We start from the raw sequence: 27,429 nt of genomic DNA, 5'->3' as shown, positions 1-27,429 counted from the left end.
TAATTTATGGAAAAATAAAACATCTTTGTATTAAATTAAATGAACATAAATTGCATTATTTCATAAACAATACCATTTTTTTGTAATGTTCTACAAACACGTGCAATCTTGTATTATACAAGTATATATAATATGTAAAAATTGTAATATGTATAATATATACTTTTGTCTCTTTATTCGATAAACTATTTGAGACATTACGTGGAATAACTAGTTTTTCGTTGAGATACTATGCAAAGAGAAGTAAAGAAATAGTGAAAGGGACGTATTTCATGATTCTAATTACATTTACATTCATAATTAATTCGTGTATACATTATACTTTGTACTATGATTTGCATAAATATTAAGGTAGTGGATACATAATATTTGTCTCTTACGTCCTCAAACGTGAAGTTTATTAAAGGCTCGATCGCTCGAACTTAAACACATTATGTGTTTACTCATTTCATCGGATTACAAAAAGTCATTTAAGGACACACTGAGACTATTTACATTTCTTTTGAAGTATTAATCTTAAGCGTTCAACGTCTGTATCGGTGAATTTTTTAATCTTAATTGTACAATATCTGTCGCGCCATCTTCAACAAAGAAAAAAAAATACGATATCTGTTTATATTACTATCGTTGCGCGTTGTTTATATTATTCTTGTTACGGAATCTAACAGCGTTTCACGTTAGGGGACTTTGGTGCAACCTTGACGCTTTGAAGAAAATATGATTACAAAATCGATTTCTAAATATAAAAAGATTCAATGAGAGAAAAAGAAATGCGGCACGAGTTGTGTGGTATCGTTAAAAAATAATTCTACCGAAAAAGAAAATAGATTATTAACAGGTAGAACATTGGGACTTGCGACGGAAGACGAGGGCGCGCGCGTCGTGGCGCGTCGCCCTTACGATTTCCGGTAAAGCCACGTGACCCAGCTAACGGTCGCTGTTGCCCTGAAGCGTCATGGAAAATTCCCATTCCCGAGCAACAACCCTCCCCCTCTTCTATGTACATACCCCCTGCTCTCCCCCACCCCATGAGAGTCCCCACTATGGCGTTGTCAGGTACTTATGTACATCCCCCACTCCTTTGCGAAATTCTCCTTCCCCCACCACCTGGCCACTGGTACCGGATGTGCGGCAACGTCGCAACCGTTAAGTACATAAGGACGAGTGGAAGGGGGACGGAGGGGGATACGAGAAAGAACTGGCAACGTGTACCACATTCAAATCTGGACGGAACCCGGTCGGCCTCTCGGTTCACCTCCGCACAAAACAGCAGAAAACGCGGGCCGCGAGAGAATTGCGTGCACATTTGGAACGGGCGACCAACAAGCGTTTCGTGCGATTTATCTACGATCTTTTGTGTATATCGTTGTGTCTCATTATTAAGTATAGCAACGAATAGATTGCAGCGTACAGAGCACATTTCGCGGCGCCCTCGCGCGACGACCCTTTCGCTTTCCCCCGTAAGTGTGAAATTTGCGCGCGCGCACGCAGTTTAATGTAAATGTCACGGGGACGTAGGGGTAGCGCGACCGCGTGGCGGAAGTGTTGTTTCGTGTGGTGGAATTATGTGCATGGACATTCAGGTTAACGAGAAGAAGAAGAAGATGAGTGACAAGAGTGTCGACGAAGACGTACAAATCGTCGAAGCCCGAGTCAACAGAGGTAAGCTTTGAGGTTATGGGTGGCGGCAGCGGCGACATCAGACTCGCGCGTATCGCTCCCCTCCCGTGTACCTTCTCTCATGCGCTCTATCTCTTTTTCTCCTTCTTCCCTCTCCATTCGTCTCACGTTGGATACTTCTTCCGTCCTTTTCCCACTTTATATATATTCCTCACTCGATTTCCTACCACGTCCAATCACGTTACCCTCGTCATTGTGTGAGTGGCCAGTGCCTTGGAGTACACATCATGCTTTCTGTGTTTTCTACGAGCTGCACCTCGTGCAGACCCGGCGAAACGTGGTTCCTCGATGTGACTACCTGTCAAACATTTGTAACTCTCGTGTTGATTGCTTACTATTGCAACATTGACACGTGAAGCTTGAAAATACATTTTGTTTAGTAAAAATCCAAAGGGTTCTTTTCACTGAGTCTTCCCAATTTTTCGAAATATTCGCACAACCGATTAACAGTGATTTTCTTCAATGATCCATCTATTTGTAAATATTGTGTTTGTGTGTGTTATATTTTATTGGCTAGGAAACAGGTTTAAAGTTACGTGAAATATTTTGGGATGATTCATTTTTGTACGATCTATTGTCTAAGTTGGCCGGTGTGCAAATAGATTCATTTTTTAACAGATGTATGAATTATTTTTGGACCAATGCATATCATTATTAGAAATAGAAAAAAAGGTGTTGTAAAAAATTGATACGTTACTTGATTATTTTACCATAATATAGAAGTCACGTGATGGGATTGTCGCATATTATATTATTCAGAGATACAGTGTTTCTTAAGTTTGTTCTAACTACATCTTTAACAGTAGTTTTGTGTTAAATATAAGTCGGTTATTGAATAAAACGTAAATCCTGTCAAATACCAATATAATTTACCGTTTATATATGGAGTAGTATTTTCAAATCATTAACAATAAGACACATTTTCAATACATCCTCGATATATGATCGATATAAAGGATGTTAATTCTCATTTCATTTTATCTGCGTGTGCTTGCAGAGGATGACGTCACGGTTTATTTAAAGCAAACGGTAAGATGATCCTGGTAATATCGTAGATGTTTTTTAGAAAGAAGCTGTGTAACGAATACTTAAATTAGGGAACCATGCAATTCTTGTAAAGGTAAAATATTATACGAAGTTTGAAACGTGACGGTTTAACATCATCTTTGTACGAATAGTAGATTTTTTCAAATAGAAAATATTTTGAGATCGTATAAAAATGTGCCAATCTTTAAATTATTATTAGAAACTACACAGAGATACTCATCTGTCATTTACTTATTAAATCACAGTGTATATGTACGAAAGGGTATATATATATTAGAATGTATGTGTATATACATATATGTTTGTAAATAAAGGTTAGAATAGTTAGGATAATATGTTTTATTTTGTTATATGTAAATATTTTATACTATAGTTTGTAGTACCAAGTCAAGTAACATTATTGATCTGTCCTGTCAATGCAACTGAATGATAAAAAAATATTACACGCTTTGGTTTAATGTTAATATTAACAACTCTACGTGAATGCAGTATACTTTTCTATTGTTAAAAATTGTGACTTGTTTATCAATCAATTCAATTTCATTCTACTTTTCAACTATTTTTATATGCGGTTAGAACTACTCAATTGAAAATAGAATTTCTGTTGAAGTAAATATAGACCCCCAACGTATTGTGATTAGTATCATCAATGATCATTCCACTATCAGTAAGTGAAGAAATAATCGGTACAGCACTAAAGGTAGAAGAACATCGAAAGTTAATCGATCGCAGACATTGGCGGGGGATAGTATGGCGGCCGTCTTTGAGATTATTATGATCAAAGAAAATAGTATTGTTTTTCCTTCGTACACAAAGTAATCACAGCATTTTTGGCGCCACGTGTGCAGGTCGATATTAGTAGAAAATAAACAGTTATTACCATCAACTATGGCATTCAACATATACAAAAATAATAAGGGAGATATGAAATATTATACATTTTTTTTAAGTATCGATCAAGCTTTTCGTTTATGTTATCTTTTTTATTAATTTATACAGAATACTCATCTTTTTGAAACATTTATTAACAGTCGTAATCTAGGAACTTTATTATAGGTAATAAATTATGCTTTCTATCGTAAAAATACTTTTTCTCTTAAAATTTAAACTTATATTTACATAGAAATTTATGTAGTAAATAATTGATAAACAATATTAAAGTATCTAACTGTGAAATAACCTTATGGAAACTTTTGAACACTTTAACATAATAGTTTCTAATAATTCAGTTTCAAATAAGAATTAGTATGTTTTATTATAACTCGTAAAATTATCGATAACAAACATCTACATTTTATGTACTAGCGTCCGTTCTAGTTGTTCCGCATCTGTACGCCTCGTGTAATACGGATCACAGCTCGCTCCTCCGAGCGTCCGCCCGTTTGCTCCGCCAGCATATATGTGCTAAGGCAACTATATACACTGTACATACGAGAGCGTGAGCTTGGGGGGGAAATATGTGCAGGCGCGGTATATAATGTACCCGCCCCTATGTACTACATAAGAACCGAAGAATGATGTAACAAAGAGGCAGTTTCACGAACTTTGCCGAGCACTCCCGAAGCGACGGCTTCGTGCAAGTCGCATGCGTGCTTGTGTGCTATGGGGACAGACACAATGAAGCTTGTCAGCTGCTACAAGTGTACGCCGCCATGTGCAATTCTACTGAGTTGCGCAAAAAATTACGTCTACAAAAATGATAGAGCATACTTGGACGACTCTTTTCCATCATAGCAATCAACATTCACCTTTTTCCCCCCAATCATATTCTTCCTTCTATTATGAAACGAATAAAACAGTGACCTTCATGTCGTTTGTCTTATCATGATGGGAGGAAGCAGAAGCATATTTCATTTAAACGTACCTAGGTGCACAATATTTCACTGCGTTATGTAATGTTTGTTCTTATGATTTTATAATTGAACAAAACGTAATAAGAAACGTGTCATTATTAGAGGAAAAAAGATATATTGTCAGAAAAAGACGAAAAGCATTGGAAAGACAGAAGGCATTGTAGTTATGGCAAAGAGAATGGATAGATTGGAAGAGGGCACATCCGGTTCAGCGCCATATTGTTCTTTAGTAATCTTTTCCCCCTCCATTTTCCATCGTCTCCCCTCCCGTTAAACTGAGTGTGCCTTCGCTCGGCATAGCAACAGCAGCAATAGAGGGCTACTATAAATAGATCGCTACGACCTTCCAGTGTTGCCAAAACGACTGGCCCAGCGTCGTCGTGGAAGAAATCGGGCCAATCAAGGCCGCGTCGGCCATTTTGCAATGGCAACGTCGCATCATCGGAATAGTGATGTTTTTGTTACTGCGGCAATAACCTGGAGAGAAAGTGAACGATGAATAATCGAACATTTTAACTTCTTTACATTTAATTAGTTTTTTTTTCTTTTTTTTTTTTTAAGATTTTTTTTGTTCTTTTAAGCACCATTTTGTCCATACTTTTTCTTAGTTAGTCTATTCAATTGATAATACGTAAAATATATATTCTTGTGGTTTCTAAAAATGTACCCTTATCGTATTAATATAATAATGATAAACTCATTTTGTATGTATTTTTTTTTATTGCATATTTCATTAAGTATCGATCAAGCGACGTTGCTTTTCTCTGCATACATCTTCTATGTATTCGTATATATTACTGAAAAGTGAAAAAAAGAGAGAGAGTGGGCGTGCCTGTAGCAAGAACTGGCAACGCTGCGGTCGTAAATCATGATTAAAATAATAAGTATAATACATATGTAGTACATAGGAGGCCGTCGCGTATATGTATGTAAGAGCTGCGCAAAGGCACAAATAGCAATGTACGTCTGGCTGGGTTCTGCGCAGCTTCAATTCCCCCACTTTTGTTATTTGACCCCCACTATCATGCAGAATCCCACGGATAAGTTCCAGAAGTGGCAGTGGGGATGAAACGCGGGCGTTAGAGGAGGGAAGGGCACCTGAAACCACGACTATATACCCCCGCGTGCGTTTACCAATCTTGGCACTTTGCCTGAAAGAGCATATCGACCGTGCGACGTTGTCACATCGTCTGCGCGATCTTACGCGCTGGCCCTGGCCACTCTTTGAGCGGTATGTACCTAGCTGCTGCAGCCGATCCCTGACACACGATGCGAAATCTGATCAACGATATATGGTTCACCTATTTATATGATTCAGTGACGTACCTAGTCCAAAATTTAATATTTTCATAAATGAAAACGTATATCCCAGAACGATTAATACAAGAGTTATCAACTTAAAATTATACTTTATATGAAATTGTTTAATTACTTTTTCAGAGAAAAGTAATAAAAAGAAAAGAATGCATTATATCTGTTATATCAAAAACTTTCGTTTAATGTTTACAATGTAGACGCAATAGGTATATTATTATAGATACATTTATAGATGAAATTCAATTTTATATATATTTTTGTACAAATATTTGTTCATAGTACAGTCAGTTGTGGACGTATTCTATTTTCAACAATTCTAATGATCACACACGTTGTATTTATGAATCATAATATTCGAGTTCATGGTTCTTTTTATTCCCGGAAATGTAGTAGGAACATAAAGTAATTTATTAGTTAAACATTAGTATAATTACTACACGTTAACATTCAATATAGCTAACATTGTTATTAAATAATTTTATTGTGTACATAGAACATGAATAAACATAATTCGTGGTTTTAATGTCTTTCGAAAACGTATGGCTCCGTGTAAATACGATATATGTATGTATACGGGGAATGTACTATAAGGTTTGCCACCCATTTCTGCTTCGCTTTCCTACAGTTCTTATTCGTCGTCGGCAATATACGTACAGTCTGTTTCAAATCGTTACAATGCGGAAACGAGGTTCATTGTGTAAATTTCCAAACACATATTCGTTGTATGTTTAGACATTATTAACGTGTTAATTTACGATAAAGTATGTTTGAAAGCACAAAAAGTGATCAAACTTTACTTGGTTGAAACTTGAACGTCATTCACATAGCACGATGGACAGACATGCGTATTAACGGAGGATATAAAGATTTTCCAATTTTTTCTTAATTGTTTCGGCACTTGTATTTTCTTTATTACAAAGTATCAAGATCGAATCAACATTTCCAAGTTTTTTTTTAATACTTTTATGCGTTTTAATGTTTTTAAGTCAAAATTATGATACAGAACAATATTATACACGTACATGCGTAATCACAAAATATAAGATAACTATTTAAATCATATTTTCTTTAAACACTTTATTAATTTTATACCACAAAATTGAATACACCCTTCGCTTGTCACTCTTCGGCTTCGACTAAAGACTGCCGCCACGCAACGCTCTTATATACCACTGTGTATCGAACATCAAAGTGCACGGCTATATCGCAATTAGTATAAAAAGAATTTCCTTCGCATTTAATAAGTTATTTATTTTTAATAGATTAATAAATAGTCCGTTACATTAAATTAATACTTTTTATAGCTTACAGCGATATACGCATTATAATACGTAATAATACTTGTTTTTAAAATTTTTCGCGGTACATTTACTTTTACATTTACTTAATACAAATTATCGGCGCATGCGTTACATTCAGTTTATACCGAGAAACTAGATTCTATCTAATTAATAATATTAGATGCAGTGGATAGATGGCGACAGCTATCGGATAGGTTGCCAATCCCTTTTTATCCTGAACAATAAAGATTTTTAGCGATACTACAGAGATTTAATCTAAATTTTCCATGATCGAATTTTATAAACGAAAGATCATTTGTCATAAATTTATATATATCAGATTGTAATTTTATTTTTTTTAAATCTATTGTTTTATATTTGGAGTTACACATCATGATCGAAATAGCAAAGATTGAAGAATCTTTTTACCAATCCGAGAATAATTTTCCGTGTATTTTATATTGTAAGTCTTAACGTCAAATAATTTGTCATATATACATCAAAATTTGATAAAATATATTTTAAAATTGGATTTTTTTTATAAAAGAATATAATATGGCAAAAGCTGGATGTTCGAAGGAATAATTCGTAAAAAATACTGAATGTAATACAAATGTCAGATGGATTCCTAAAAATGGAAAGTTAAAGTGAACTGGACATGTGTGCGCGGAGGACGATACTGGCACGTACCTAGCGGTACAGTCCGGATGGAAAACTGAGCGTGCCGCTCTGGTCCGTAGGATTCGTGGTCGGCTAGACCGCGGAATGCCTAGTGTCCCGTGCAGCTGCAGGCAGACAGCTCGATGCTACGGCATGGCCTACTGGACGGCCTGAAATCGGAGATTTACAGAGGCCAGGTCCGTGTAAAATGGCGCTACCCTCGACTGAGAGCACCTTAATCCACGGCAAAGCTTCGCCGGGGTCCAGAGGTACGCCCGTTCAAAGAACATGTACGTAGTCAGTGTCAACGGTACCGTCTACGTACGTTTATCTACTCCCCAATGTATCCCTCGAGAGTTGTGCGTGGTGAACTGTTTCGCGCCACCTGCTATAATTGTAGTCAGCAGACAAAGTGAAACGTCGAGGGAAAGCGTGAAAACTAGAAGCCAAGAGAGTCGAAACAGGGGAACTTTTCCATCTGAGCCTGTTCGCTTCTCGTCGTGTAACATGGTCGTGTGTCGTCTCATCGACAGTGCACATCGGTAGGCAGACGCACTCGCGTATAACCTCTTCACTGGTTTGCGTCCACTTTTGCATCTATCGAAATGTGATTTCGATTAAAGTAAAACACACGCTCGATCGTCGAAGATGAGGAACGACATTACGGACATGCATACAGCGAATGCTGATAGCAGCACGGACGCCATATGGCTCGAGAAAAGGAGTCCATCGCAGACTGCGCCCGATCAAGTGTCACTCAGTACGTCCTAAATACATCTTTCCGTATCAAAGAAAGATGTGCTTTGCAGAATTAGTGTATCAAATCTGTTAATGGTTTCTCGACGGTGTACGTCCGCGTGCTTTCAGTTAGCTCTTTGTTTTTGTTAGTAATCAATGTTGATAGAAAAGAGCGTGAGGATCTGTTTCTTTTCCTTTGTCAAATTCGTCGATATTAACGAACCGTACCGTTAAACGTTTTTTGCTGTTTGCTAAGGTAATAATCAAAGATCGTCTTGTTTAAATATTTATTTAAAAGTGACTACAAAAAATGGCTAGACGGTGGATTGTCAATTAACACACTTCGCGTGCACGGTGTTTTTGAAATATCTGGGCATTTTATGAAACTGCGAGTGTACATTTACATCGAGTTAAAAATGTTGTAATCCTGCGATCTGTGACAGTTAAATGTTCTTATAAAGTGTGGTATTCTCTATACAAAAACCAGAATGTCTTAGACACATAGATTGGAAATAACAGTTATTGTGTATTATGAACATAAAATGCAACGGTTCTTGTGTAAATACATCACAGAGTGGGCTTTCTATGTTTTTTTTTTTTCACAATTGTGCTTTGTACGAAAGTGTAAACAATTATTTGTGTACGATTGTGATCAATACTTGTGCGTTATTAATTCGTTAAACACTTTGATTCGTGATAGCAGGCAATAATTACAGTTTGGAATTTATAATAATTTCAACTACCAGTGTATTAATCATTTTGTCGTGCAAACTATTTTTCAGTAAACGGTGTCTCTGGCATGCGCATGGTTTGCATACACGTGTATAGTCGACCGCGTCATAGGAGCGTTGAAATTTTCTATATCGCGAAAGTTAGTTTATTACTTCGAACAAACTGTCCAAATCTTAAATGAATTAACCCGTTAAACGAAATTTGAGATTGTAGAGGGTCATCATTTTCATGTGATGCGTACGACAGAATGATAAGAGATAATTGCTTGAATTCATTATCAACTATACATTGTAACCGTGCATTGACACGTGATATATTTTCCCGCGCTCTTCTCCATCGACTATCCGTGGTTTCACAGATAACGATCTAAGAAAATTCGTTAGAAGTAAACCTTTTGCAGTGAATTTGTCTTTCCATTAAAAATTCACCGTTTTTTACTATTTTGCGTATATTGGACAATTTTCTTTTAACATTTTAAATGTTACAAAGATCAAGAGAATATGAAAATAATTTCTATCACTAATTTGCTATTATCGAATTATAAATAATATTTTCGATTGCATTCAATTTATTTCGTTTTCAAGAAACATTAATTTCATTCGTGTTTATTGTAGTCACATTTAGAACTCATAGTTTAGCAGTTTAAACAGTTTCTGTAATAATATGCAATAAAGATGTAGGAGATAACTGCCTTTATATTCTATATTTATGTAAACAATAGTTATAATTACCAAGCGCGCATAACAACATTTCTTGTCGAGGGATGAGTGTTTTATCTATAAATATGCAGATAATTATAATTCGTATTTTTTTTTTGTTCGCTGTCGCGACACGCATATACGCGTTAAATGGGCAATTTAATGTTTATTTACAAACTCATTAACCGTTGAATGTAATTTAAGTCTTTTTCTTTTTGTGTCTTTTTAGGTTTTGATAAAGTTGTCGTCAAACAAGAACTTCCCGATGAAGCGGAAATCCGAGAACTGGCTGCCAAAATGGTGGAAGCAAACAAGGCGAAAATGGTCAGCGGGGTGGTACCAGGGGCACCACAACAAAGGCCTCCTCAGTGTCTCCTTCCGCAAACAAATCTTCCTGGCATTTTAGGATATTTGAATAAACGGCCGGCCGATTCGTCGACCGGTGTAGCAACGAAACCCCTTCCTGCGGAAGGTAAAGTACCGCCTGACGATGAGAGTCAAAGAGGCCGATTCGGATGGACAAGCTTCGACGACTGTCATATACCGTATATATTTCGCTCCGGCGAAAAGTATTGCGCCGTACGAATCTTAGAATCTAAGTTGCTGAACAAGTACCTGAGTTACCTGCACTCTGACATCTACAGTTGCACGTGCATAAGAAGTTACTATATTACGGAAGCCGAGAGCAAGCTGTTCACCGAAATCAACATGAAACATTGCGAAAATCAGTTCGGTAGAGACCAATTTACGTGTAAAGACTTAGTGGTTCGACTTTCTGACGCGAAGGAGTTCTACACTTTTTTGGATGTGTGTTACACGAAATTAACGGCAGGCACAAATCCTAATGTGTCGAATGGGCATAAAGCCGATAAATGCGGGTTTATTCGAATAAACAAGGAATCTGTAGTTCCTTATACAGTGAAGGACGGTCTTCAATACGTTCCCCTGTTTTATTTCGAAGGTGAGACCGAGAATTTAAAATTGAAAGCGGAAAAACTCGAAGGTTGGGACTTATCGTATTTGAAGTTTTGTTGCAAAGTACAGGGTATTCGTAATGAACTGTTTGCAAGTGAGACATGTTCGGTGATTAGTTTGAATGATATTAAAAGTTATTTTCCACCCGGTACGGGATTTGAGGACTATTGGCCGACTAAAGTTATGGACTCTCAGTTGTTAGTGACTAGCAAAGGTGGTGGTAGCGGTGGTGGATGGACAAAACAACCTCCAACACCACCGGCGACGAAACCCGTTACCGTGCAAAATAATGTGAATAAAGCACCGCTTAACGCGCGTGCCACTCCTATGCATAATCTGTTACCGCGTGGATCGGTTCCTAATGCATCGCAAGTACAGCGTGGTGTCACTCAGCCGAGGCCCGTTGTGACTACACATCCCGCGCATTCTTCACCGACGGCACTTCCCTCTGGCAGATCGAACATTGTATCACAACCAGTGTTTAACACCGTACAAAACGGTTGGGCGGGACTTGTTGGTGGTCAGCCCACTTTCCAAACAGCACTCGTTTCTCAGGCGAATTCCATTATACGAATGCCTTCGACCTTAAACATGCACAATGTAAGTTTTTTTCAGTGTCACTATTTTAATTTTTTTTATTTTTTATTTTTTTTTTTATTTTAACATATAACATTTTCTAACGTAAAAACGCATTTAAAGACATTGTACAATATAGAAAAAATTGTTAACAGGAAAAGTTACTTGGAACAAAATATTAGTTTAATTTATAATAAATTTACTAGAATATATAGAATTTAAAATGCCAATTAAATATAAACACAAGAGTAAAAAATAATTTTTTTAATTTATGTTTAAATTATGATCTATATCAAATGTCTAAGATTCTTATGCATTTTCAGTAAGAAATTATTTTAAAGTACATTTTGAAAAGTTTCTAAGCTGTATAGTTTGTTCAATATAGTACTAAACCTTTAATCTTTTGATCCATTAATGTAGAATTTTACATTGATTTATACATTTTTCAATTGCAGCAAATATCTACACAGCCAAAAAATTATTCTCAACAGTCTAGTAGAAGTAGAGGGGGTGGTGGCAGTGCAACAGCTCAGTATCCTGGAGTATATCCGGTTACAACTATGCAAACTGTCGCTCAAGCCCAACTACCCCCTCTTGTCAGAACAACAGTCCATTCCACTCAATCTAATCTTGGGTGAGTAATATAAAGTATTCTTGAAATTAATGTCTTTTAATATGTGTTTTCTCAATAAAGCATTGAAATATTCAGGACAGTTTTTTTTTTCATGTTAAGCATTTCTTTTTGTCTTACATAGCATTATCAATACTTTGTACTTGCTTTTGGTTTAGTGATTGAAATCAGTAAATTGTATATTAGGTGTAAGTTCAGTGTTAAGAAAAGCACGCAGTGAAATATTATATTTAAATCTATACACATTTAATATTGTTCCCTACAAGAAAGCTAATTACAATTCATTTGGTTTAATACATTACTTAAAGTACTTTATACAAGATGAAAGGAATCATGAACTAAAAATAAGTGTCATATTTATTCAATGAGTAGATATATTACTTAGTATCAAATATTTTTATTATATTTATTATTCATTTGTACATTCATACCTTCTTATAGTTTATAAGCGCATACCAAATTTTGAAACTAAATATTTAACAAAGTATATATTAGAGTAAAGTGAGCATGCAGTACAAAATTTTAGGGAACTATACTGTCTGTTTGAAAGTACATAATTATATTTGTGTCTGTAAAAGATTATTATTTATTATATGGAGAACCTGCACTATAGCTTTTTGCATTTGTACATACAATGTATGATTTTTTTGTATAGTTATCCAACCTATGGGAAGGATGACTGGTGAGTCCCTGTAAAATGTACTATAGTCATGATTACTACATAAAAGTAAGATAGCATGCACAAGAATACTATGATTAACAAACTTTTGATTTATGCAAAACTGCAATAACTTCATATTGCATGTATTGCCTCGTTAAACATTACTTATGTGTTTACTATTTTTATTCTTTTAATTCACTAAACATGTAAATTCCCTTTGGGAGTGTAGTTCTGTTTTTTTTCCATTTACAACTCAGATTTGTAATCAACCTTTCTTTCTCGCAAATTTCATTAAATTAGATGTTGACATACATGGGAAATGTGAATAACTTAATTATCATTGTTATTGTAAAATACTATACATGTACTATAACTCTTTAATTTATTTATTTATGTATTATTCTCATTACAATAATAATTAATTTGATTTTTAACACAAAGTATAAAAATATTCTTTCTTTAAACAATTAACAAATAAAATATTAATTGATGCAAATATTATGAAATGTTATAATAATACAGTTTTTGCTCTTCTTATTAGATATAATGAATCAATGTATATATTTTGTAAAGAATCTTTAATTGTAATAGTATAAACAGTTAAAATTTAATACTTATTGTACATGGTTTTTTAATATTTTATTTGTTTCAGTATATATTTTAAAGTATTTCAAACTGTTTTTGAAAAATTATAGACTATACACAAAAAGTATATAGTAATAAATGTTATTAAATATTTCATAACTTTCCCAAGTATTACAAATCAGCTTATTTAAATTATACTTCAGATTTTTATATTTTAAAGAATTTAATATAAAATTTTTCTATTTTAGGGTTACATCTACATATACTACACCTACTTTAGGTGTACCTAATGCTGTCACTGCAAGTACATACCCTCAAATGCTTGGTTTAAGTGAACAAGTACAAGCTCTAATGCCATCGCCTACTTCAGCACCTACATTGCTGCACCCACAAAGGCATACACCATCCGTACATAATACATCTCATGCAAAATATCCACCACCATTGATACCAGTTAATGGTAACAATAATAATTCCAGGTACAAGCAATGTATTTTGTTTTTCTTTTTTTTAATTTACATTAATAAAAACATTATTATAGGAAACATAAATAATTTATTTGTCGTTATTATATTGAAATATATCATTTTAGAGATTCGAGAGGGAGAAAACAGTTGATACCAATACCAGAAACACACGTATCAACCTGTCAAGTTCAACCTTATCAAATTCAGAAAGCACTTGTTGAAGATAAAATGGTACCTTGTATTAATTTCAAGCCGTACATCTACTCTGAATTGTTGATGACACTTTCTGATTTCGTCGCTCAGTATTTTCCTGCCTGTGACATCAATAGTTGTCGACAAGTCCTTACAGATGTATTGCACATAGACTTATATCAAGGAAATAGGTAAGACTACTGTTATTGCACACATTCTTATGAAAAGTTTACATATACATTCGTTCGTATGTGGTTAAAAAATTACAGATACACTATTGTCTGGGTTTTATATAAATATGATATACAAAGTGAACATTATTTTTAAAACATAATTAAAAGATATAAACAACTATTAATTCAAAACATTTTTCTTTAAAGATTACAAATGAAAATGTTAATGGAAGCAGGGAAGTGTTCATCTTTGAATGAAGAGTTACCTTTAATACAAGTAAAAAGTATAATGAAATACATGCCCCAATTGAAGTACATGTTCAATAGAGGAGAGATGGTGATGCCACCAGCACCAGCACATTCATCTGAGGAACACCCTGCCAAAAAGCGTCAACGCACCAGCTAGGAGTGGCTACAGCCTTACTGGCCTACTTATGATTATTATCATTCGGCATTCTGAAAAAGCCGATTACTTTGACTCTTGTGAAACAAATCAGCATTATGTGCTCTGAGAAAACATAAAACGAAGAAGAATTAATACTGACGTCATGTGCCAGAGAGTGCATACAAATGATGATTACCTTTTATATACAAGGAATCTGTGACATACTGCAAGCTACTTCTTTCTCCAAAGTGTATCTATGCGGCGAGAGTCTGCTTGTAAATAAAACAGATGTATAAAACTAGTGTTGCACGGTTGGCAATTCAAATATGCTTTTATATTAAGATTAACAACACTTTTCTTTGATATTTCGTTTAGAACTCGAAGTTGATAAGTGAAAGAAAAGCAAGAACAGAAATTATAATTATCAAGATCATTCCTTATTTTTTATTTCATTTCATTTCATTTTTCTACCTCTGCTGCAGAGTATCTTACTTGTAGTATTTCTTTGTAAATAAACTGAAAGTTCTAATCGTAATGTGATTCGGAGAAAGAAAGTGGTGATATGCGATTCATTAATGGACATGAAGTGCTGTAGGTGTGTTGTTTAAAATTCACCTACTTCGCTCGCTGAACGGATATCAAAAAAATTTGGCATTTGTATATTTAAAGAAATGGAAGTAATGCTTCTTCAAGTTCCTAGCTATTGCTAATACGTATCCTGATAACTAGCTGCAAAATAATTTAAAAATGTTACTAATTCACAACAATGGTTTAAGATAAATTGTGACGTGAGTTTACCAAGACTTATTACGTAAAACATTCTAAGTTTTGAATGTTGGAAAATTATATTTTCTAAAATTCAATTATCAAGAACACCGTAAACAGTGATGCATTTAATTTTGTTCAGATATTGTCAGTGTTGTAAATATCTAAGTCAATAAAAAGAAAAAATGCAGCTTAGGATACCACTAAAAGTATGACACACATTAACAATCAATGAGATATGTGTCACCAGTGTCTACGAGAAATTTTCAACTATTTACTATTTTACTGAGTATAATCATTCCAGAAAATGTAAATAAAGTGCAATTGATTTTGCATTGTTCTTATTTGAATCAACATACTGTTCTGTTGTATTGCGCTTAATAAAATATCGTTAAATATTTATCAAATTCATGGTTGAAAAATCGTTTATACAAGATAAAAAACTGTTTTATTAATACTTTTTTTTGAATTACTAGATTCCGTAATTATTAAGTAGTTATCAAGAACAAACATATCTCATGAATGTTAATTTCAAATATTAATGTAACACACATTCATTTGTATAAAGAAGATGTAACAGTTTGCAAGTTTTTTGGAAACAGAAAAACGTGAAAAACTATTATTGAGTCTTTAAACCTGACAGATCATGGAACATAAAGCCGCCTGAGATGGTCTTCCGTTTTAATCTACAATTTCATATGGGTACAAAAGTTAAAGATATTTATTTAATATAATTTTCCATGTTTACAAAAACATTCATTGGATGTTTTTTACTCTGTTTAAACGGAAAAAAGTAGGGTACGACTAACTAATAAAAGTGAAATCCTTTATGACGTATAAATGCGCCGTTTCAACTGATCCTGCTCTCAAAACAGAGGCTTAAATTAGTATTACTGACTGATTAACTTTCACATTCGCTATTACTATTATATAAAAAAAAAAAAAACTAAGTATGTATATGTGAAAAAGACGTGTATGTATATATGTATGGAGATAGGTAATTATAGTAATAAATTAATGTTGACCATCATGGATTTTCCATATAAAAGAAAGGCTTAGGCATCCTGTTACGGTGGAAATGGTATATTTTGTTATTTATAAATTACATTTAGTCATGTCATGACTTCAAAGATTCTATTGCCATTGAAAAGACTAACTACTATGGACTGGTGTCTAACCTTTTCTAACGTTGATAAAAAAAAAAAAATAACACAAGAAATTCATACACGAGAAATATTCACTGGAAAAGTCTGTGCAATAATATGTACAGTAATATTTATTGTTTACATCTTCTAATACGGCAAATTAAAATTTTTGTAATTTAGTAAAGGAAATTTTTGAATGACGCCGGCGTGATAATTGTTGAACAAAAGCCGTTCCAATTTCAAGCATGCGTAACATGTAGATATTTTATTTTATTTAATAAATAAAGTAAAATGTCAGTAAAGTTAATTTTTTTATTTTTGTATTACATTGCGTTCGCGTTGTTATTAATAAGTAAATGCAACTTTTTAACGTACGAATAATTACTTGGAATGCATAGGCAAAGAATTACGAAATATGCATACTATGGAGGGCACGCGAATATGAATTCATCAAGTATAAAGAATTTCTTGAATTATTTTAATAGCAATTCCAGTACACACAATACTGTACATTATTAATTGCTTCATGTTATTACAAGGGGCTAGTAGAATAATGTATTACACGTACTGTGTTTCAAAATAAAGAAGAGAAATGGAGGTTTGTGGGCCCAGTCCAAAAATTAGAACTTAATTATTTTTAGTATGTTAGATTAGAGCATTTATTTGTTAACACATGTTAAAATAATGCGTGTATTATACTTTATCACATTATCATCTGTACATATAGATCATAAGAATTAGAAATACTAGACATTTCAAATAAATTCATGATATAATTAATGAAGTGTTGATTATTTAAATTAGTTTTTTTTTATATGAAACCATACAAATTAAAATTTTCAAAATGCATCGTTAAGAACACAACAATGTTTTTAATTCTAGTAAATTTAATAAAAGCATAACAGAAATTGAGCGACTATTTTTCGAAATCATTGTGATATGACATTTTGTTCGAAAAGATTGTAGTTATATATATATACATTCTAATTTCGCAGTAGGAAATTCTTAAAAATTGCAATCTGAGGTTGTAAACACCGTTCAAGTTCTTATAAATCGTAAAAAAGTCTATATATACAGTTTAGAATAACAGTATGAAAGTACATTTCAATGTACTAAATAAAATATTTTATTTTCAATCTTTACAGTGAGATTAATAAGGTCAACAACAAACAAATAAGGCTACATTAGACTATGAATCAAATTTGTGTAAAATTTGAAATAGAAATATTTGATAGATCGTTAATTTGAAAAATCTATTTTGTTTCATATTGAGATGTCCAGAGCCTAAACTAAAGATCCTATTATACATATCAGCAAGTGTTTTCTTAAATGTAAGAATAAGTTCAGGCAATTTTCAATTATCAATGTATTACTTTTTCTTATATTTTCTTATACTTCTTTACTCGATGTACTACTCTTTTCATCATCATTAAGTGATGAAAATGTTTAAAATATCTCGAGATTCGAGAGAAACTATTTTTTTGATGTATGATTTATTTGTTTAAATAAATCTACTTCATTCGTTAAGTGTTCATACTGTATTTAAAATACTATCCTTTATATATTCGTTGAATCATTCACTATTTAAAATAGCAACCAATTCAGCTTTTAAATGCCGTAACATGTTCAACCACACTCAGCTGTACCGGAAAGACGTCATGTACATTTGAATGGCTCAGTGCTGGCATCTGTGACGAGAACGAGCGAAATTACACGAGACTGGCCGAAGCAGTCAGTCGCGGTCGCCATTTTGTCGGGTAGTCATCGGGTACGTCGTGTTTCTTTCGGGTTGCTGTGTTTTTTGGGGCAAGCGCCGCCGAAAAGTTTGGGGTACGGCACATTCGTTCGCTCCCCCAAATGGCTTGTCTGAATACCCTTAAACAGGAGATTAAAACTCTTGAGTCCGTCTTCCCTAAGAGCCATGAGAGATTTCAGATAATGTCTGCGAGTGTGGACGAACTCAGCTGCAGGTTCGTCGGTAAAAATGGGAAGAAATACGAAATACACGCCAATATCACAGTAAGTGTAACAAGCATGGTTACAATTTGAAACAGTAAATCGATTCTGGCTCATCGACAGCATTTTTCTCTTCATACGGGCGCACGTTAACTCCCATTGCTGTCTGCGACTGTCGGACAAAGAAACAATAACACTCATGTTATTATTTGGAGCTTTTGACAAGAGCCATGCCCGGGGAGAATGTATACCGTGTATTCACCATGCACGCTTTTGTTACCACGGTTTCTTGTTGCTCTGCAGAAAATTTTGTTGTAGTTACGATCGATTCTTTCTCGCTTCAATGAAGCAGTTTCCGTGGAGATTTTCAGACGAATTAATATTGCGGTAGAGGTCAATGTATGTCACAAATAGAGGGTTACCTCTCACAATAGTACCTGTCTTGTCCATTTGTACTTGCCAAAAATAAATTTAACTTACATTCGCTGTCTATTGAAACAGTTATATCGTATTTGTACGAAACCAAACTATTTACTAATTTCGTATATACTAGATAATTTTTATAGATAAGCTAGATAATAATAAGCATATCCATTTGCATTGCTCTTACCGTTGCCATTACCGTTGCTTTTGATACGAAATTATCTATGTATGTATAAATATCGCACAATTCTTTGTTGCATATTTAAATATAGAAGAGAAAGACTTGTTTATTTCTCGTTATATAGTATTCATACTATTTAGAACGAAATTGATTGATTTGTAATGGATAATTTAAGATACCGAATATCGAAGCTTAACTTTGAATTATTATGGAAGGTCACATGCAAATCAAAACGTATGATAATTATCTTCTTTTTTCTTGTGCCATTTAATTACGAATTGTGTGGTACTTTGGATGCGTCTATTTGACGTGAAAAAGGTATTTAAATTATTTTGCGTTTTATACGAAACGTCAAAAAGCTCGATGCGCGAATTTAATTTATAAATGAATTGATTACGTTATTATTTTGTTGATTCGTCCGTTAGAAGATCGATAATATTTGTTCGCATTTACCTGATATCAACTACGGTTTGGCAGTACTAATTAATTTACGATTCGTGTTATGCGTATGTATAGACGTGGCACTGACTCTAAACCAACTGCATTTGCCGATAAATCCATATTTAAATATTTTATAAGTGTTTTTAATAAATTTTTGTTGTATAATTGTTGAATTAACGTAATTTTTTATAATAAAAATTACCATCAAGTTTTGCAATTATTAAATTTTCATGATTGTAATATTTTATCTAAGACAAAGCTTATATTCAGTCTTTGTGCTTTGTGCATTTTGGTTATTTTTTATGCCACAGTTTTAATAAACATTATAACATTCTGAAAAATTAGAATTAAGAAATTTTGATATTCATATGATAAAAAAATTTGCTTTAAACATTATTATCTATAATGATTTTTTGTTTTGTGGAAGACTAGTTTATTATTTATTGAGAATGTTTATCTGAAAATGATTTATGGTTTCTTAATGCATAGAATATAAAAATTGGAATTTATTTTATATCATTATTGAAATTCAGTATCATATTGATTTTGAAACTAGACTTATTACAGTAGAGCATATTACTCAGAATTAGATAAAATATAACAAAAGTAAGAGAATGCAAAAAGGTCTATATGATAATAAATTTCAGTTTGTATATAAGTAATAATTTTCAGTTTTGTATATAATTTTGATGTCACTTTTTTTTATTCCATTTTGAACTAAACTATCACAGGATTAAACAGATATATTTGTTTGGAACTTACAAACAACAAATTTAATTGTATACATTTTCTGATACAACAAATAAGTTTTATTACATACAATACAAGATTTGTTTGTTTTTTTAAACAATAGTATTCTTCACATCTTTCAAAGAGATTCCAAATTATACGATTAAATATTGTTACTAGCATATAGCAAATAATTAATTCTTTTCAAGTTCCATTACTCTTACAAGTAATCATTCAGTTCTTTATAATATATTGTATAAGTGTCATTTTGTATCATTTTGTATCATTCTGTATCATTCTGTATCATTCTGTATCATTCTGTGTATATAACTCTACAAGTTAAATAAATCCCTAAGGTTATGTTTTATTAAATTTAATGAGCTATACATTAAATAAAAAATTGTTTAACTTTTAAGATTATTTAGCATTGTAATACTTTATAAAATGTCATAAACCATAATCAATGTTTCACAGGAAACATACCCCTCTACACCACCAGTATGGTTTGCAGAATCAGAGGAGACGAGTGTCACAAATGCGGTACAAATTTTAAGTAATACCACAGGCCGTGACAACCATGTCATTAATCAAGTTGGGATTCTCTTGAAAGAATTATGTAGACTTCACTCATTACCAGAGCCACCTGACGTTGAACGATTAAGAACAGCTTTGGATCCATTGCGCTTAGGAGGACCAAATGAAACTGCAGCGCAAAGGATGGAAGCAGATGATGTTGAAGATATCGATGAAGATGAGGAAAGTGAGGCTGAAGAAGACCTTCATTTAGACATGGACGAGGGAGATGTGAATGCCAAGAGTAAGGTAAACATGGGAGAATATTAAATACAAACATTATTTCGATATTGAAATATCTGTATTTAATGATTCTACTAAATTGTATTTCTTTTATATTCATTTCTTTGTATTTGTATGCATTTGGATCAACATTGAATTTATTTTGAAGGGCGAGGAAATGGATCTAGAACATCTTGCAACGTTAGAAAGGTTGAGGCAAAATCAAAGACAAGACTACTTAAAGGGTTCTCCCTGTGGAAGTGTGCAAGCCACAGACAGACTTATGAAAGAATTGCGCGACATTTATCGAAGCGACAGTTTCAAGAAAGGTAAGAATAGGTAGTCTTATTTGTTTACACTTGTACTATGGAATTTTATTAGTTGGTATACCATTAGAATTTTTCAGTATATTTGATTATTTTGCTTGTATCTGTTACAGGAATGTACAGCATAGAATTAGTAAATGACAGTTTGTATGAATGGAATATCAGGTTGATGTGTGTTGACCCCGATTCGCCTCTACACAGCGATCTCATACTTTTGAAAGAGAAGGAAGGAAAAGATAGTATTTTACTTAATATGCTATTTAAGGTATATTATTGATTTAAAACTATATACTCTTATATAAATCTCAAGTATACTGAAATATATTTAAAAATATATTTAATTTTATCTAAATAAATAAATGCAAAATGTCTAATCTTATGTTATAATGTTTTGATTGTACATGACTTGAATGTACTTAAATAAATTTGAAAAACTATTCAAAAACTTGTAAAACGTTCAAATCATATTGTATGTTGTAAATATGAAATCCAAGATACTGATTTTATGGATAAGAAAATTCATTACCCATTCTTGTTGTTGCAGGAAACTTATCCATTTGAACCTCCATTTGTCAGAGTTGTACATCCCATGATTTCTGGTGGATACGTCCTTATAGGAGGCGCTATTTGCATGGAGCTCTTAACAAAACAAGGTTGGAGTTCAGCCTACACAGTGGAAGCAGTCATCATGCAGATATCGGCAACATTGGTCAAGGGAAAAGCACGTATACAGTTTCAAGGATCTGGTGGCGCAGGAAAAGTATGTGGTGGGCAAGGTCAATACAGTCTAGCACGTGCACAACAGTCATTCAAGTCTCTTGTACAAATACATGAAAAAAATGGTAAGTCTTCAATTTTGTTCTACAACAAATTTTATAAAAACACAATTGGGTTTTCAATAAAAAGAAAATTTCTTTTAAAAGTAATAAATATAGTTGAGATATTTTCTACTACCTAAATATTATGTTCTTAATATCTATAATTTTATTGTAACACAACATATGTATCTATGTACTTTGAATAGGGTTTGTGTTGTTTGCTTCTGTGATAAAGTTTTATTATGTTAAAAAATGTCAGCATGTAAAATCTATTTGCAAGTTTTTTAATGCAATATTGTCACTCTTACAAAAATATTTATTCATGTAAATTTAGTTTTAAGATGATCTAATATTGTATTGTTAGTAAAGGGTTTCTTAGAAGGATGAACATATTTAAGAAATAAATGGATTCTCTTTTATATTTAGTATTTTCATATATAATATTTAATATGTAGAAGTGCATTGAGTGTGGTTTTTAAAAAAACGACAAAGAGCACATTGTGTATTTAAATATTCTTATAGGTTGGTTTACCCCTCCAAAAGAGGATGGCTAATGAACATGAATCAGGAAGAAAGAAAAGTTTGACGCGTGCTTACAGCTGAGACTTTAATTCGGTGTGTGCCCAACAAATAATTGTTACGATAATGATTTAATACACAAAACACAACATTAACTAGGTAACTTAAGATACTGAATTAATCTAAAGCATAATTCCTTTGATGGCTGAGAAGGCTGCCGCGCAAACAGTGAAGTGTTTGGTTCCGTATGCATAGATTTTTCAGTAATTAGTGATTAGATCGCCAATCGCATTTGTGAATGTGAGATATGATCATTTTATCTGGAATTGATTCTTACGTTCGGAATTACTAAGAATCGTAATTATTCCAAATAATATTAATCTTAGTTTTTCTTTTTGCGAGTACACATGTTGTACGTACGTACGAAACAGTGTAAACATTCTGTGAAATGCGTTTGCGCAATCTGTGTTTCCTGTTTTTTCAACAGGGCGAACACGATGATTATTAACTTAGATAGTTATATTGAGAATTTTTCGAAGTGTTTTTTATCATTGTGAGATTTCATTCGTTTCATTCTATTTTATTATATTTTAATTTTTTCATTCATCGTGCAATTCATGAATAAGTTGTTTGGGTATATACATTTGTTAAAAGTAACCAGTAAACGATTAAATATGAGAATAGCGATGTTTCTGGGGGTAAAAGCGAGTTTTGTTATTACCTTTTGTATTTATTGGATAATTTCGTTCATTGACGAACATAGTTCAACCATGTGAACGAGCACACAACCAAACTATTACGCGAAGAACTACTTTAATAAGACACAATTTTCACAACATTAATCTTACAGTTACATATTACGAGGCTCTAGAGGGTATGGCATTAGTTACAAATTTTCTTAAATTTTGCACATCACACAGAAGTCAAGAAAGAGTATCTTAATAAATACTGATTTCTTCTATCCAGATAAAAAGATTGTAAGCTTTTCACGTAAAAAATATTTTTTTACACTTTTTAAGCAGTCTCGCAACGCTAGTTACTAAAAGTAATGACTGTAGATACCTCTAACGCTTTACGTTGCATATACCATAATTATCTTATCATTCGTATTTAATGTATAACTAATAACACGGTGGAACATTTGTCTTAAATTGCATTCTAAACAGCTTTGAAAGGTCATGTATTACATTTTTAATCATATTTATACACGTAGGTATCGCATAGCAATATTAGATAGTATGTATTTCCTTAATGTAACTGAATAAAATAAATAAGACTTGTATAGATGTACATACATACGCTCGTATATTGACGTCTCGAAAGTGCTCTTTAGAGTCCAGTTTTCTAAATCGAGGAATACAAATATACGTATAATTAAAAAAAGAAAAAGAAAAAGAAAAAAAAAATATCAAAAAAAAAAAAGAACAAACTTAAGATTTGGTTGTGTGACTCGTTTTTAGTACGACCCACTTTTGTTATACGGTCTTACAAAGCGGTTGATTGTGCTTGAGGTCGGCACTAAATCTGTGTGTTGGGCGTACGTTCAAGAGATCTTTTAGTAGTACTCTACATATATATAAATATATATATCGTGACATTGATTTGCAATTCGAGCTCTATTTGCATGACGTATCGAACGTGAAACGTAACGAGTAATGGATGAAATTTATTTGTGCCAGAGTAGAGTTTACACGGGCCAGTTAATGAAAAAAAAAATAAGACACAATAAGGAGAACACGGAGTACATTAATGGCACCACTAGGACCGCAAGACGAGTACCGCTTTTTAAAATTAATACACGCGTATTATTACACATGTATTTTTGAAATTCACGAGACTACGGCTATCCATGTACGTCTTTCTTCGCGGAACGTTTCTCCGTCTACGAACGGGTCTTGTTCTTCATTATATACGAAATTACGAACTTCCGTTGTCTTTTTCACGATGACTTGATTCTAGTTGATAGTAGTGATAAGTTTCGCTGCATAGCAGAAATAATGGTCAAACTATTGCGTATACGTTATTATGAAGCGAATTTCAATCTTTTTTGATGTTTTTTGCTTTAGTGTATTCTAAAGTACTTGATTCGACTCCCAGAACGTCTATGCGACTTGTTTCGTACATACATACATACGTACACAAATACGCGTATACATATATGACACATCTTCATATAGACACACACGCTCACGCACACGTATACATACACACACAGACAGAGAGAGATACATCCATGCATATATGCATTCATACACATGCTCCGATTCGTGTATATAAATATACATATTCCGTTCCTTGCGTTTCATCTTCGTACGTTGGTCCGTACGTATTCTTAATTAACGCGTTCAGCGATGATAACTTTTTAATGCTTGGAGGGCTGGAGCCGCATATGAATTTCGACAAAGTACACATCGTTGTTCATTAAACACGAATCCATAATCTCTTGACGCATCGATACACCGTGTGTTGTACAAGGAACATTATTATTAACGTGTCTCTGTAAAAACGGCCAGCAATCGTACGAAGATGATGCGGTACATATGTTATTGGCAATAACGCATGTACGATGCATCCGTAAATATAATTATTGGACTAATCGAGCGGAGTAGCATGGGTTACTAGTTTTGTTCGTGGTGTAATTAAAAATCGTTTGTGAAATTCGTGCGAGCAGTATCGTAATGAAATCTAGATTCCTAAGTATAAGTGTACAATCAACGAGCTCATTGTCAGGGGGCATCAATGATTTGTACAGCCGCGCCCGACTGACATTGAGTGCTGGTTGTTCGACGTCGTTAACCGTTATGTTCTATCTCAAAAAATAGCTTTCTTTTCTCTTGTATCTGTTAAGTTTATTTTTCTTTCTTGTAAGAACTTGCGGAGCGTATATATTGTAAGCCGTCACGTGGCCTGTATATTTTTGCTACAAATATCGTTAGTAGTACCGTTTCTAAAACGTTCAAACGTTTTTGCGTTTCTCTTCCTACATTTCTGTTTTCAATTCATTTGACGTTCTAAGGAAAGCCGAAGGAAAGTAATACCGATTATAACGGGACAAATCGAAAACGGATCAATGGTTTATATCGATCGACGTACATAAACCGGTACGGACTTGAGTTTCTCAGCTGTTAAACAAACGAGGATCTCGTTCACTCGGTAGATGCAAAAGTAACGGGAATTTTCGTACGGGAATAAAGCACTGAGTATCGTACAAGTATTTTTTATCCAGCGGTATATCGATATTTAATAAAGAACATTTACGCCCATTTGAAACTGAAATTTCATTTATTTTTCTGGCCGCGAGACTGGTAGTAACTGTTTCTACCCGAGGTGAAATATTAGACTCGTGTAAAAAGGATTTATTCGTCCCCGTTCGATCCGGACTTTTTTACATTTTAATACGACGAAGAAATTCTCCTCACTCTTGCATCGATAGACGATCGCATTCGAATACGATACCGACCTATTCGTTTCGAGCAGATTGAATTCTTGTTTCAGTTTCTTGTGATAAAGAAAAAAAAAGAAGAAAAAAAAAAAAGGAAAAACGAAATAACGAGCGTGTATCTAAAAATGTGCCGAAGCGAACGGCGTGAAAGAAACTTGTTTGTCGATCGCCGATCCTTCAGAAAATAACTAAATGATTTTCATAACTTCTTAGGTAACTTCGAGTGTAGTTTGCGCGCGATATGCTTAACGAACTTTCGACTTTTCACGGTGATTTACGGTGGACTTTCGATACGAAGACTGATTAAAGCTGGAACTTTTCGCGTTCCTTACTTCCATACCACGTACCAAGATTCGCGTCACGTCGTTGTCATCGATGTGCCGACACTTGTCACATCATCGGATTGGTATAAACAAGTAGCGCAAAAACAATCGGCCTGTACGCGTTAAAGCTATCTTTTTTATGCATTTGACGGTGTGAATTTGAAAAAAAAAGAGAAAAAAAAAAGAAAGAAAGAAAGGAAAAAAAAAGAGGCAAACAAACAAACACACACACGTACACACCGGCGTTCCCGATCACGATAACGGGCAGCTCTGCCGACAGTAGACGTATTCAGTTCCCGAATGTATTTGTGGCAAAAATAGTGAGTTCGTTAGAGTGTCTTAAGTTTCTTTTCCCCCCCCGTTGCCTTCGGAGTATCTCGACACCGGCGTAAACCGCTCCCTTTACGACTCCCGCGTGTAATTGCACACATTACGTTGAGTAATCGATTTTAATCATTAATCGGAAAGGTAATCTTTGATTTGTCAAGTAGGGCACGTGGTGCGCGCGGAACGTATAGTCGAATGGGAATACGCCTAACCTCAGCGACGAGAAATTTGAAATATCGTTACTCCAGTGGACGACGCATGGAAATCTAAAGAAAGTAAAAAGAAAGAAAAGAAAATTTGTATCTCGCGTCACAGGTACCACCGTTTAGGATCGATTACCATAGTTCCGTCGTAACCGCTGCCTTCGATCATTATCCATCCAGCCACCGGCTATAAGTATACAAACTTTGTGTACTGTGTTATGTATATGGCATTACTTAATTCTCGTATTGTAATACTTTTTTGACGAAGGCTTCGAGAAAAGAGCGTCGTTCGTATCGAAATGTTATCGATGGACATTTGTTTTCTTTTTTTTCTCTCCTGTTTGTCTCGCGATTCGACGACACGCTATTCGAGGACTTACCGATGA

The 27,429-nt window shown here is 33.8% G+C and overlaps 2 protein-coding genes and 1 long non-coding RNA gene across 6 annotated transcripts; 2 read left to right on the top strand and 1 right to left on the bottom strand.

The window, feature by feature from the left end:
* Positions 1 to 1,221: 1,221 nt before the first annotated feature.
* Positions 1,222 to 17,334, top strand: LOC143154261 (uncharacterized). Of its 4 annotated transcripts, none has more exons than XM_076326217.1 (7): positions 1,222 to 1,662; positions 10,235 to 11,580; positions 12,012 to 12,190; positions 12,843 to 12,869; positions 13,682 to 13,912; positions 14,026 to 14,283; positions 14,473 to 17,334. In XM_076326217.1, the coding sequence occupies exons 1-7, from the start codon at positions 1,566 to 1,568 to the stop codon at positions 14,669 to 14,671; spliced, it is 2,337 nt and encodes a 778-aa protein (XP_076182332.1). In that variant the 5' UTR covers positions 1,222 to 1,565; the 3' UTR covers positions 14,672 to 17,334. The 4 variants fall into 4 exon arrangements, with proteins under 4 accessions (XP_076182332.1, XP_076182334.1, XP_076182331.1 ...); XM_076326219.1 differs by lacking the exon at positions 1,222 to 1,662 and adding an exon at positions 7,788 to 8,106; XM_076326216.1 differs by lacking the exon at positions 1,222 to 1,662 and adding an exon at positions 7,788 to 8,597.
* Positions 6,360 to 8,543, bottom strand: LOC143154262 (uncharacterized). Its single transcript, XR_012994028.1, has 2 exons — positions 7,868 to 8,543; positions 6,360 to 7,412 (listed from the first exon to the last, which is right to left on the bottom strand). It is a non-coding gene; the product is annotated as an uncharacterized LOC143154262 (long non-coding RNA).
* Positions 17,335 to 18,296: 962 nt separating the features above from the next.
* On the top strand, positions 18,297 to 26,011 carry LOC143154246 (ubiquitin-conjugating enzyme E2 Q2). Its single transcript, XM_076326190.1, has 6 exons — positions 18,297 to 18,579; positions 20,765 to 21,112; positions 21,255 to 21,414; positions 21,525 to 21,676; positions 21,956 to 22,253; positions 22,752 to 26,011. Exons 1-6 carry the CDS (start codon positions 18,418 to 18,420, stop codon positions 22,781 to 22,783), a joined length of 1,152 nt encoding a protein of 383 aa, XP_076182305.1. The 5' UTR covers positions 18,297 to 18,417; the 3' UTR covers positions 22,784 to 26,011.
* The last annotated feature ends 1,418 nt before the right edge of the window (positions 26,012 to 27,429 follow it).

This window comes from Ptiloglossa arizonensis, chromosome 14 (genome assembly GCF_051014685.1).
Source record: "Ptiloglossa arizonensis isolate GNS036 chromosome 14, iyPtiAriz1_principal, whole genome shotgun sequence".
Taxonomy (NCBI): Eukaryota; Metazoa; Arthropoda; class Insecta; order Hymenoptera; family Colletidae; genus Ptiloglossa; species Ptiloglossa arizonensis.
The sequence above is the reverse complement of the archived record's forward strand: the minus strand, read 5'-3'. Positions and strand labels throughout refer to the sequence as shown.